Source organism: Ochlerotatus camptorhynchus, unplaced genomic scaffold, assembly GCF_037179485.1.
Source record: "Ochlerotatus camptorhynchus isolate MF236.1 unplaced genomic scaffold, CSIRO-AGI_Acam_v1.1 ptg000038l, whole genome shotgun sequence".
NCBI lineage: Eukaryota > Metazoa > Arthropoda > Insecta > Diptera > Culicidae > Ochlerotatus > Ochlerotatus camptorhynchus.
In genome coordinates, this window is record NW_027040529.1 from 2,731,902 (window position 1) to 2,744,222 (window position 12,321).

At 37.4% G+C, this 12,321-nt stretch overlaps 1 protein-coding gene across 2 annotated transcripts in view; it reads left to right on the top strand.

Moving 5' to 3' along the window:
* The window catches only part of LOC135711801 (uncharacterized), a 29,088-nt gene extending 16,997 nt beyond the window's left edge, over nt 1-12,091 (top strand). For both annotated transcript variants that reach the window (XM_065234764.1, XM_065234758.1), the window contains exons 4-7: nt 3,372-3,591; nt 3,706-3,933; nt 10,699-11,562; nt 11,622-12,091. In XM_065234764.1, coding sequence (XP_065090836.1) covers nt 3,372-3,591; nt 3,706-3,933; nt 10,699-11,562; nt 11,622-11,855 — 1,546 coding nt within the window. In that variant the 3' untranslated portion in view covers nt 11,856-12,091. The remainder of the gene's footprint in view (nt 1-3,371; nt 3,592-3,705; nt 3,934-10,698; nt 11,563-11,621) is intronic.
* Nucleotides 12,092-12,321: the final 230 nt, after the last annotated feature.

Here is a 12,321-nt window from a genome sequence, read left to right on the forward strand (position 1 = left end):
TATTGAAGTTATAATTAGGTATGGCAACTCTCAATTGCCTATTTATAACATTTTTTTTAACTGATTGTTTTTGATGAAAACTTGCTAGCCTTATATACAACATGTTTTCATATGTCATTTTTGGAAACATGAGTACAACTGAATTATAACTTATTAATAACATGTTATAAATAAGTTATATCTCAGATGTATCCATGTTTCTAATAATGACATATGAAAACATGTTGTATATAAGGCTAGCCAGTTTTCACCAAATACAATCAGTTATAAATGTGTTATAAACTGGTAATTGAGACATGAAATACCGAATTATAGCTTCAAGATAACAAGTGCTTGTCTGAAAGGTTGAATACTTCACAAACAACAATACAACGCGTCTAAAACAGGGTGTTTTAGAAGCAATTAATATATAACTTATTTACAACTGGATTTTTTTCTATTTTTCATGCAAGATGTTGCAAGTGTTACTTGGGTTACTGATAACACAAAAAGTGCTCGTTACACTGGTCAATATATTGACAGCAAATTGAAATATTGACAATATTATTGAAAAGGTAATATTGATGACGAGTATTGTTGAAAAATTTCCACTTTGTCAATATTCTTCCCCTACCCAAGAGGAGGGAGAACGTACGTCATTTAGGCATGCAGTGTTGCCATTTGTTTTAATGTTCGTGTGTGATGTAAAATCAATTACAAACTAAATAAAAAATATCATTTTACAGTGACCAATCACCCAGGCTTAGTTTATATGTATGTACATTTTCTACAAAATCACAAGCATAATCATGTTTTTTTTTTTTACTTTAAAATAAAATAAATACTATCAGCGTTTATCATACTTACGTTACATTAATTAATATTGAGGAAGCGGCTCTAATGTTGGCCTATGGATCTAAGATTGGGCCCATCGCTATAAATCTGCTATTTATCAATTTTATCTATCGATGAATGCGTCATTGGGACGGACTAATGGATATGTTTGGTCGCTATTGAAAATTTAGTCCATTGCTGAATTAATGTATGGGCCCACATTAGGCGCATTTAGGCTGACATTACATACATTTCTCCTATGCATGATTTTCATTTATGAATGTTTACCAAAACATCAGCATGATAGTTTCTATTTGGGAAACTGCGTACCGTGAATGTGGGTTATTTCACACGTATTGTAATTCCATGCACTTGACAATCGATTTGATTAAATTCGATCAATTTGGAAGTTCATGTCATGTTATCTGTAGTCCTGTGTATTTTCTGTGTCCTGTCGAAAAATTACAACATTTTGTATACCAATTTGGTATTTGAATGACAAGTCCGCGGAATTACAGCTCACGCAGAATAACCCACGTTCACGGTACATCCTATGTTAAGGGGGTAGTACACTTTGAACGTCCAAAAAGTAAGGCATTTTCGTTAATTTTTTAAGCAATAAAACACTCAGGAAGGGCAAATATGTTATAACCCATTTATTAGTCATCCTTCGAACTACAATTTGTATTTTTTTTTAACTCGATTGGCGTCTCCCCGTGCACCAGGTTGCGCGGGCGTCCTCGCGCGGAAGTCGGAAAACGGCGTGGGAAAATACTTCTTTCCATGTGATCCTGGAACATAAATCGAACAAAAATCCTGATTAGTAATGAAATTTGGGTTAGAAATACGTATTCCGATTTTTTTTAAATTGATTTTTTCAAAAGTTGTGGCCTTAGGAAAAAAAAGTCCATTTTTTCACCTTAAAAATGCTTACAAAATCGTGGATTAAAAATCCATTTTTGACAAAATCGAAAATGTGGATACGTATTTCTAAGCAAAATTTAATTCTGAACAAGGGCGATATTCAAATTTGATGATTAGAGTTATGGTTAGAGTTATTTTCCACGCCAGTTTGAAAAACCCCGTTTCGAGATAAACGCGTTTAAAGATAAAAATGCTCTCTCAGCGCGCCGGTACATGTTTTAGGAAATCGCTTCGTAAAGCGGTAAGGAATATTCTGGCGGACTTGGAGTCTTTTCTAAATTAAAGTATACATCCCAAGGAACATTGTAAGCCTAAAAAAAAATGCATTTTTTTTTTTGAAAAATCAAAGTGTACTCCCCCCTTAATTAATAAACTATATATGTGTCCATTAATACAGTTTATATGACATATTACCTACATTATCTACATCAATAGTAATTTGCCAGAAAGTATAAGAGGATTTTCTTACATCATTCTGAAAACTTAAGAGTAGGCCTGGAATAGATCATTATTTAACACTATTTATTCAAAAAAATTCTGAAAATTAATTTAAAATGTGCAAGTAAATGTTGGGTGAAAATTGGTTTCTATATATACCTATATCCATTAAACCAGGACTCCGCTGTTTGGTTATTTTTGAACTACGAAACTGTTCGTTAAAAGTTTACAAATCAGTGAAAAATGGAAAAATTTGGAAATTCATTCCGAAAATGTACGGACATAGTTAACCCCATTTAATGATACAAAACAATTTTGTCGATTTGATTGATTTCCTTCGAGTAACGGTCATTTCAATTTTTTCCAATTTTTTCAGCTGTTCAAAAACCCGGCAAAATTTACCGACTTCGGTGATCCGAATTCAGTGTGTAGTTAGTATTTTCAATACATACAGGTCCAGCAATCGTTTTTGTTTGGACCCGAATGCAAACATGAACTCTAAACACACTTTCTTTTGTTGATTCATGTTTCTTGTGTGGGGAAATTGAGAAAAGTAATATTGTCTTTAATACATTGAGGTAAAAAGGCTTCTAACGTATTGCCATTAATGTTGTCAATATTCGTGTATCGATGTTATTGATGGCGAAATTGGCGGTTTTTTGCAAGGGGGACGACTCTATCTACGATGTAGAAAAGATTGTGTTTTGCTGTGGCTAGCTGCGCGCACGCTGAGTAGATAGAAAGAAGATGATGCGCGATGCAAGTAGATGCGACAAATGAAAGAAGATTTTTCGAAGATTGATTCGCTAGTGTGAGATTTGTTGAGCATCTAAACTTGAGATTTAGATGTGTCGCCCCCCTCGGTTTTTTGTCAATACATTCGGAGTATTGCTTTTTCTTTTTGCTTGGGATGTAATTTACACCCTGTCTTTTATGAAATTATGAAATAATACGATATTATGATGATATTTTGTATGTGTAAGTAACAAGAAAAGAAATGTGTAAGTAACAAGTTAAATGAAATTCTGATGATTCATCATTAATATATCCAATATTTAATTTCGTAATGATAGTAATATTCTATACCATTCAAATGGCTTATTATTTTTTTTAATCCTCATGTTATGAAATTGTGTAGCAACTTAAAAAAAAATACAAATTTAACCTGACCCATCGATTTCCCCCTTTTTCACTAGCAATCAGGAAATCCGCGATGCCATCCTGTCGCTGGTGCACTCGTACAATCTCCTGGACAACAAGCTGGAACGCCACGAACAACGGGAGCGGTCACTGGGCGAGCAGGTTAAGAAGGGACTGATAACGCTGCAAAAGAACCAGCGGATATTTGAACCACTCAAGGGGACCATCACGAGACTGGAGGAACGTGTCGGTAGCATCGAGACGGCACTCCTCAACGTAAGTATGCGCGCTTGCTAGCGCTCTTAAGATAATCTCATCGTTGGAGTGCTAGTTAATATTGATGGGCGGGTTCCTGCTACTTAGACTGCTTCTAATGTACTTTCATTGCAGCAAGATGAAAAGAACACGATGCAGCAGATAAAGCTGAGCGAAACTCTCGAGGGTGTTCTGCGCTGGTTGAATGACAATGCACACGCGCTGGAAGCTAGAGCTAATCCGGAATCGCGGCCAGATGAGGACTCGGAGGGACTCGGAGGAAAGATGGAAGAGCTTACCGAAAGTATTAGAGAATTGCGCCGGGAGATGGCCGAGCTGAAATTAGACAGAGATTCCATTGAGGTTGGTATTTTTATGGGTGGTAATGTGTCACAATGTAATAATAGTGGAATTGTAGTCAAATGGCAACTGGAGAATGGCTCGGCACGGACACAAAGGTTTACATATAGCGAATTCGTTTATTATTCAGTTCCAACCTGGATCGGGTATCAAAATTGGGTCTGCTTGTTTTCTGACAAACGTCAGTTTGCTGGTTTGTTTTTAAAACCTAGCTCAGGTTGAGGTTCACACTGGCAAAAAGTTCGGTTTCGCACTGGGTTGGAACTGGTGTTAACCCCGATAATAAACGAATTCGCTAATAGTTTCTGCACATACCTAACATTAAACTGTCCATTCGTCTCTTTCGAATGATCCAATAGTAGCTCAATTGTGCCACTAGGTTTGTTCTATCATGAACCATTCTCGTTGAAGGGCGTCACTATGTGCACATGTTGGTTTTCAATTACTTTGCGTTCATTTATTAGCCTGCCATCCATCAGTTAATAAATAAAGCACTAAATGGTTGGATCTCTCTTAAGGCGCAAATGCACGGTTCAAGCTAGTGGATTCCACGGTTGCTTCCACAAACTTCGCCATGAGAAATGTTTTCGGAATCATGAAATCATTAGATATTTTAATGATACTGTACTTGTACTTGTAAGTTATAAGAAGAGGTTCCTATGTGTTTGACACATAAAACCTGTCAATCTCGATTTCAGCGAGCAATGTTTCGATTGGTGAGCGTTCACTTAGAGTGAGCACTCAGGAATTACAGCGTCATCTTGTAACTTACAAGCACAAAATATCATTAGAACATCCGTGTGTGATGCCATTGTGATTTTCCCGGGGTTATATATAACATCTAATTTGTAAAGCGAAATGAGTGGAAGCAACCCTGGTTGATTCAACTCACCCCGATCTGGTAATCAGCGTTCAATTGATTTGGTATCTAATACAGCAAGTTCGACATCGGTCAACTTATTGGACAATTATTTCGCAGCTCTAGTGATTTGAACGCCGAAATTAAGCTTCGCTACAACGGAGCGCTTTTTGAGATTACAGTCTAGTGCGGTATTTCATCTTTTTATATTAATTTATTATATTTTGGGAAAAGATATAATTAATTACAAAAGTACTAACGGCTATGCGTCCATCAATGCTAGAAACACCCAACATGGCCTATGGCCTATGGATCTAAGATTGGGCCTATCGCTAAAAATCTGCTATTTATCAAATTTATCTAGATGAACGCGTCATTGGGACGGTACTAATGAATATTTTTGGGCGCTATTGAAAATTTAGTCGATTGCTGAATTTATGTATGGGCCCGAATTAGGGGCATTTAGGCCGACATTACATCCATTTCCCCTATTAAATAATAATTAAAAATTTAAATCAATTGTCTGCTCGGCTTCTCGTATTAAAAATTACGAGTACTGCATATTAGAAATACTTAGAGGGAGAGATGAGCGGAGAAAACAAAATACAATTCGGCGGCAGGGATTTGTAACCTAACTTGCCAAGAAACGATTTTGGTTTTATAAGGGTTCTGTAGACCATGATTTGGACTAGTAGAATGCTATAAAACCTCTATAAAGCTAGCAATGTTACTTGAGTTATGTTGCAACCCTTGCTAGAAGCTAGTATTTCTTTTGATTCGATTTACGTCCCAACAAACAATTTGAGTTGATCAACAGCTGCATAAGCCATTTTTTAGCTGATCATGCTTATTTTTGGCTGAATAAGCTCTTATTCAACATTCAATGTTTGTTGGGGTGCAAAATAATAATTGAGTGCATCGCAATATTTTGCACATTTCTGGTTGCCATTAATTAACCAACTAAGATCAATTAATCAATAGAGTTAGAATATTATTTTTGATTCCAAAACTAGTTGAATTTGAGAAGAACACGAAACATAAAGGCGATAGAATTTCTGTTCGATTGCATTACTTTCAAATTTAATGTAGTAAGAATAAGAAATCCTCGGTAAACTTCTTATGGGAATTTTCGATTGGTTCAGATTTTAACAGTTTATTTGGCTGAAAACATTCTCTCTCTGAGTATTTGTACTGCATATAAATGGTTTGAAAGCTATTTGTTTGACCAAAATGTTACCACCTTCTTTAAGCGCTGGAATAGGCTTTTGAGGTTTTTTTCAAAATTGTGTTGGATTCCAAAGGGTTTGGAACTCGGGTCTAATTTAGAAACATTATTTTCAAAAGTTTTAATTAGTTTTTACAAATCCCGCCAGATAACTTTCATAGCAGAATCACGTGTTCTTTGATATTGCCTCCTACGGACATTTTTCAGCCGTATCAAGAGCTGAAGATCGTCTTCTATTATAATTAAATCGAATTTAACCTTTCATTTTGGTACTGAGGCAGCTCTTGTTTCAGCTAAGCAGTTAGAAATTCAAGAGCATGATTAGTTCAATCCTTGGTTTGCAAAGGAATGTTTTATATCAAAGCTATATTCCATAAATGATTGATATTGCTCCCAATCACCTCTATGATAATTGAAAGTAGAGCTGTTGGAATTAGAAATTATTTCTTGGGATATTTCAAAAGTTACTGGAAGGTGATCAGAACCGAAGTCAGCATGGGTAACCAATTGGCTACAAAGTTGACATGAATCAGTTAAGACCAAATCAATAGTTGAGGGATTTCTTGCTGAAGAAAAGCATGTTGGGCTATAGAATAGTTTAATAGCCTGCAGAAAAATCATCAAACAGAATATTACCATTAGAATTTCTTTGAGCATTATTCCATGAGCGGTGTTTTGCATTGAAATCACCAATAATGAAGAATTTAGACCTATGACGGGTAAGTTTCTGAAGGTCACCCTTGAGAAAATTCTTTTGCTGGCCTACGCATTGGAATGGCCAATAGGCAGCTATAAATGTAAGGTGACAGAAGCTCCCAAAGTTTCAAAAACTTTGGTTTCAAATGAAGAAAGAATTTGATGTTTGATACGTCTATGAACAATGATGGCAACGCCACCACAAGCTCCATCAAGACGATCATTTCGATAAATGAAATAATTTACATTCCTTTTAACCTGATGGTCAGGTTTAAGGAATCTTTCAGTTATAACGGTGATATGCACGTTATGAACTCTCAAACTCGCTCTCAAAAAGTTAAATAGCTCGTCCTCATTATATTTAAGAGATCGAGCATTCCAATTCAAAATATTTTATGATTTAAAATCCATGACTAAATTTCAAAGTCATAACGACATTGTTCGCAAATTTTACTCCAGTTTGAATAGCATCAAACATGGAGTTAGTTTTAAGCATATCAGTAATCATGTTAGTTAATGATTTCTATAAAAATTCCATTTTAGGAGCAGTAATGCCATAGAGGTAACTCTAAGACCAGAAGATCCCGAGGAAATGTGCTCAACTTTTTGGCTCAGCTCTGGTACTATCTTCGGTCCCAAGTAAATCGATGCACCCCTCGAAACATAGGAAAATCCACGAACCCCTCATTTTATCTGTCATACTTTCACAGCGCATCAAAACAAACATAGTGTAGTACACTGAACCAAAACATCCGCAATACTTCGAATGATTATTGCATTGCTCGAGCCCTTTAACAATATGCATTTGAATTTCGGATGATTTTCTTATGGTTGAATTCGTCGTCAGATGATGAACATCCATATGACTGTCATCCAAATACAGGATGATTTTCATTTGAAAATTAGCTATAAAACATACGGCGCTCAGAGGACAAACATTTAAGAAAAGTGTGACATGCATGTGCTTTTAATTAGATTTATAATTTGATTATCTACAATTCCATCCTGAATAGCCATAATAAGCCATTCCATTATGGAAACAAAAAATTTTCGTGGTGGAGAAAACCTCCTTCACCACGAATTAGCTAAACATTGGTTTTCATCCTTTATCTATGTTCGTAACAGCTCTGATAGCGATGCACATGCTTCCACCTCGTTTGTCAGCTCAGATCAGCAAATGACGTTCGAAAGAATTAGTTACATCATCGTTTTGAATGATTTGCGTTATGGGGCTGAACCAATACCATATGCATTTCCATTTAGTATGACAGTCATTCTGCAGAGAGCATTACGCATTTCAACTGAAGGCCCTTTCTCTTCTCATAACAAGTTTCATCCTGTATTCGAGAGGAAAATCATCTGATTTCAAAACAACCGTCATCCGGTTGCAGCTATCATTCGAAAAAGCGAATTCGGTGTTTTGTTTTGAATGGTCTGAGGTTTCATTCGATCAGAGGATGATGTTTGTGTACAGTGTACTAGAATTTTGGCTAGAATGGGGTACGCTTATAGATGTACTTGGGACCAATAGGCTAGTCAAGTAGTGAGCCAATTGAAAATCGTTAGTTTCCACCCGTTGGTAATGCTTCCTAAGTCAAAATTATCAAAATTTCCGTTAGAATTATGTTGGTTAGAATTTTGATTTCTAACGGCTGCAATTGCAGCATAGGTAGCTCCATTTACTTACTGAACTTTGTTAGTAGTTAGATGAAGAATTTGAAGCAGGCAGGCATGGCAAATCATTTACATTCATTTACATTCATTTGCGTCAAACTTTTTCCATCAACAGAATTCTGTGAAATGAAGTATTTTGTAGATCTTAATAATAGCTAAAACTTTTGTGATTAGCTTAAATCTGTATCTCTTATACATGACTAACTAGAGTGGGCAAAACTTGTTATTATTTTTCAGTTAATGTAATTTATGTAATTATTACATTGTTGTTTAGTTCACTAGACTTGAAGTGAACTAAATAAAAATCATTGGAAATCCTGTTGCGTGAATCGCCAGGACGAGATTACATTTTCATTTTAAATACTTGGACAGTAATTTAGTAAATTCATCTTAGATCTGATCCAGAGATTCATCACTGGGCAGACCTTTCAAGACAACCTCGAACAGACGTTCAGTTTTGGTGTCATAAGTAAAAAAATGTGTGTTGCTTTTCAGTAAGATACTTGAGAAGACGTTTTAATCCATCCAAGGTTTCAGCCAATACACGGAATTCACCCCGACGTCCAATTTGAAGTGAAAACTTAAATTGAACGAAATTCAAAAGTTCCTTGAAAAAACCATGGAAATCGGAAGTGATTACAACAATAGGGGGACCTTTTCCTTTTTGGCATTATGCCTAGAATGTTTAATAGAATTTCGCCTGGATGCTGGATCATTCTCAACATCAGTAAGCATATCAAATTGATTGCTCAATTGAATTTAATCAGAAGGCGAATCAAGCGATTGTCCTTTTCTTTTGCGCTTAGGCGCCATGGCGGCAGAACCAAGTTTCTCCAAATCGACTTCCAAGCAGATAACTATAAGAATCTGAAGGTTCGAAGAGGAATTTTACAAATCGATGGCCAAGCAGGATTACCTCGGGTAGGGTCCAAACAAGGATCGAAGAGGAGAGTCTGACAAGGTAGAAATTTTACAGGTTGAGCACTGAAAAGTGCTGTTTAAATTTGACGCATTTCAAAATTATTGCTTATTGCATATTAGCTTATTGCGTGCTCTCAACTTAGTGTTCTAGATGCACTTCCACAGTTATTAATTGTGAGCTTGCGATGCCTGTACCATTTCTGCATTAGTATAATTGTGTGGCAAGTACAATCATACTCTATGCCCAGGAAAGTGAAGAAAATTTCTAACCCGAAAAATTCCAGCATAGTCTTGCTTTGGCGCCTTTACCGACTGAGCTAAGGGAGGCCCCTTTTTATTGAACCATTACTATATTTTGACCATTTGAACCTTCGCAAGAAAAAAAATATTTATTTTTAGGGGCTATGCACAAATTATTTAACGGTTTGTGGACATTTCCAACACCTCCATCGCCCCAGTGTAAGATTTTGTTAGTATGAAATTACCTCCTGAAATTTGTATAACACATAAAAAAATCTCAAACCTCTTCCCTTTTAATGCTTACACAATTTGTTGATGTAAGGGGCACATTAGTTACTCATTATATGACCAGGTTATAAAACAACTGATTAGTGTAGATGAAGCGATTGGCAGAAAACTTTAAACCGGAGAGTATGTTGCAAATTACCTCTCATGTAAAGAAACTTGTAACAAGTATGTTTTTGGTCAATCCTGAGTAAGAGAAACCAAGTTTCGATAAAGTTAGTACCATGTTGTATTCTGCATACAGTAACGCCTTCATATATGCGGTGGGTGGTACCGTCCATTCACCACTATTTCTCGGCTGTCCTTGGAACAATTGAGCGGATTTCTGTAGATAACTAATTTATGGTCGACACGACTCACATTCAACAAATTAGCGTAATTGTTTGAAGGACAGACCAGAAAAAGCGGTGGGTGGATGGTACCACCTACCGCATATATGGAGGGGTTACTGTACTGCCAATAGCGTACAAGCACAGACACACAGACATAACTCTCGCAAGTTTTTCATCGATCACGCATTTAACGGTCAATTTAAATGGTTGGCGCCACCTGTGGTGCGCATAGTCAATTATCTTGCGTTTGACGTTTACACACTACCGTCATCTGTTCATCGTACTTCCCACAACATAATCAACAGATGGCGGTAGTGTTTTAGCGGCAATGTTTTATAGAGAAAAATCTTCAATGTGTTATGTCTGTTTGTCTGTGGTACAAGTAAGTTGTATTATTTTACGTTGAAAAGCTTTGAAGATGAAAAGTATTGCAAAATATCCCACTTGACGGTAGCTATTATTCACGATTATGCTAAGCTAACCTAGTTTGTGGAGAGTAAATTTCTGATGAACATTTGTTCACGTCATCTTTTCAGCAAACCAACCGTAACCTGTTGGAGCAAGCGGAGAAACTGGTCACGGCCAAACTGGGTTCATCGGACGACATTATCGGCAAGATCGAGGAACGGCTGTCCTCCTACTATAACAGCCCGGTGGTTATCTCCCACTCGAACGATGACTTCGAAGAGAAGGTCATCAAGAAGCTGGACGCCATCGATGCCAACGTGAAGGACAGCCATTCATCCCTATCGGCTCCAATCGCCAACGCAGGGTCAACCGTCGATAAGGAGTTCGTTCATGGATTGATCAATGAAACACTGGAGGCGATCGAAGATATGCGCCTTGAGGTGCTGACGGCATCCGATAAGAGCTTCTCGAAGACGGCGACCCGTATCAAGGAGAACAACGAAGTGCTGCAGTCTTCGGTGAATGAAATTTTGAAGACATTGTCGGAGGAAATTGTCGACACCGAAGCATTCTTCTCCGGCACCAAGAAGGACATTGGCTCGCTGAAGGACGAAATAGCGGCGTTGAGCAGACTGGAGAAGTTCCTGCTGCAGACAGGTGAAAATGTTTTGGATGCAAAGCGTGGCATTGATTACGGCATACATCAGATTCTGCGGGAGGTGACGGAAGTCGTGAAGGCCAATTCAAAGGAGTTGAACTTGACTGTCACCAAGCGGTTCGATGAAATCGGAGCCACGATTCTGGACAATCACAATGGAGCGTTGAGCAATCTTAGCTCAAAGATTGAAACCGAAATCAGCCAGGTTTGGAGACAGATCGGTATTATGTATCAGGAAATTTCTTCGAGCAAACAATCTCTGGATCGTCTACAGCAGCAGACTGAAGCATACGTGAATGGAACGCTGATGACCATGGATAGCATGGAAGGAAAGGTAACATGATGACTTGTAGGAGTTTGAAGCACCATGATTGATAACTGTTTCCAATTTAGGTATCGCTGATTACCGGTCGCATGTCCGAGGTAGATTCGAATCTGAACTATCTGCTGGGTCGTCTATCGTTGGTGACTCAGGAGTTCAATCTGATCAAGCGTGGTCTTGGTCAAGCGCTAGATGAAATAAAGAGTAGCTTCATGGAGGTCCAGGAGCGGGTGAAAGGGCCCGGGCCGCATAAGATTTCTTCCGAAGAGGTGGACGATTTCAACCAATCTCCTCCGGCGAATTGAAGTTACTTAGGATAGCACTGTAGGTGGTCCAGTAGTAGGTCTTAGAGTTCTGTATTTGGAGCTGATAGAAATGAATGCGATGCTAAAGTTTTTTTTATTAGATTTTAGGTAGATATCCGTGTGCTTAAGAATCGACAGATTAACGCAATAGTTCGGTAGATTTATTGCTGTAGGATTAATTTGACGTTTGCATGTACTTGAAGAAGATGAATAAAGTATTTTGATGACATTTAAAACTTGCAAAAGATTTGGATTTTCCATGATTTTCAGTAACAGGGCTGGTAGCACTGATATTAAATGGCAATTTTAGTGGATTGGTTATCAAATTTAATTAAAAAAGTGACACCATAACCTGAGCTGCTACTTCATTTGAGTGAATCACATTTTCTTGGAATAAATCCCAAATCCATGAACTTAGTTTACGCCTGTTCAGCGCGACCAACGATTTCGTAACGGTACGATTTAA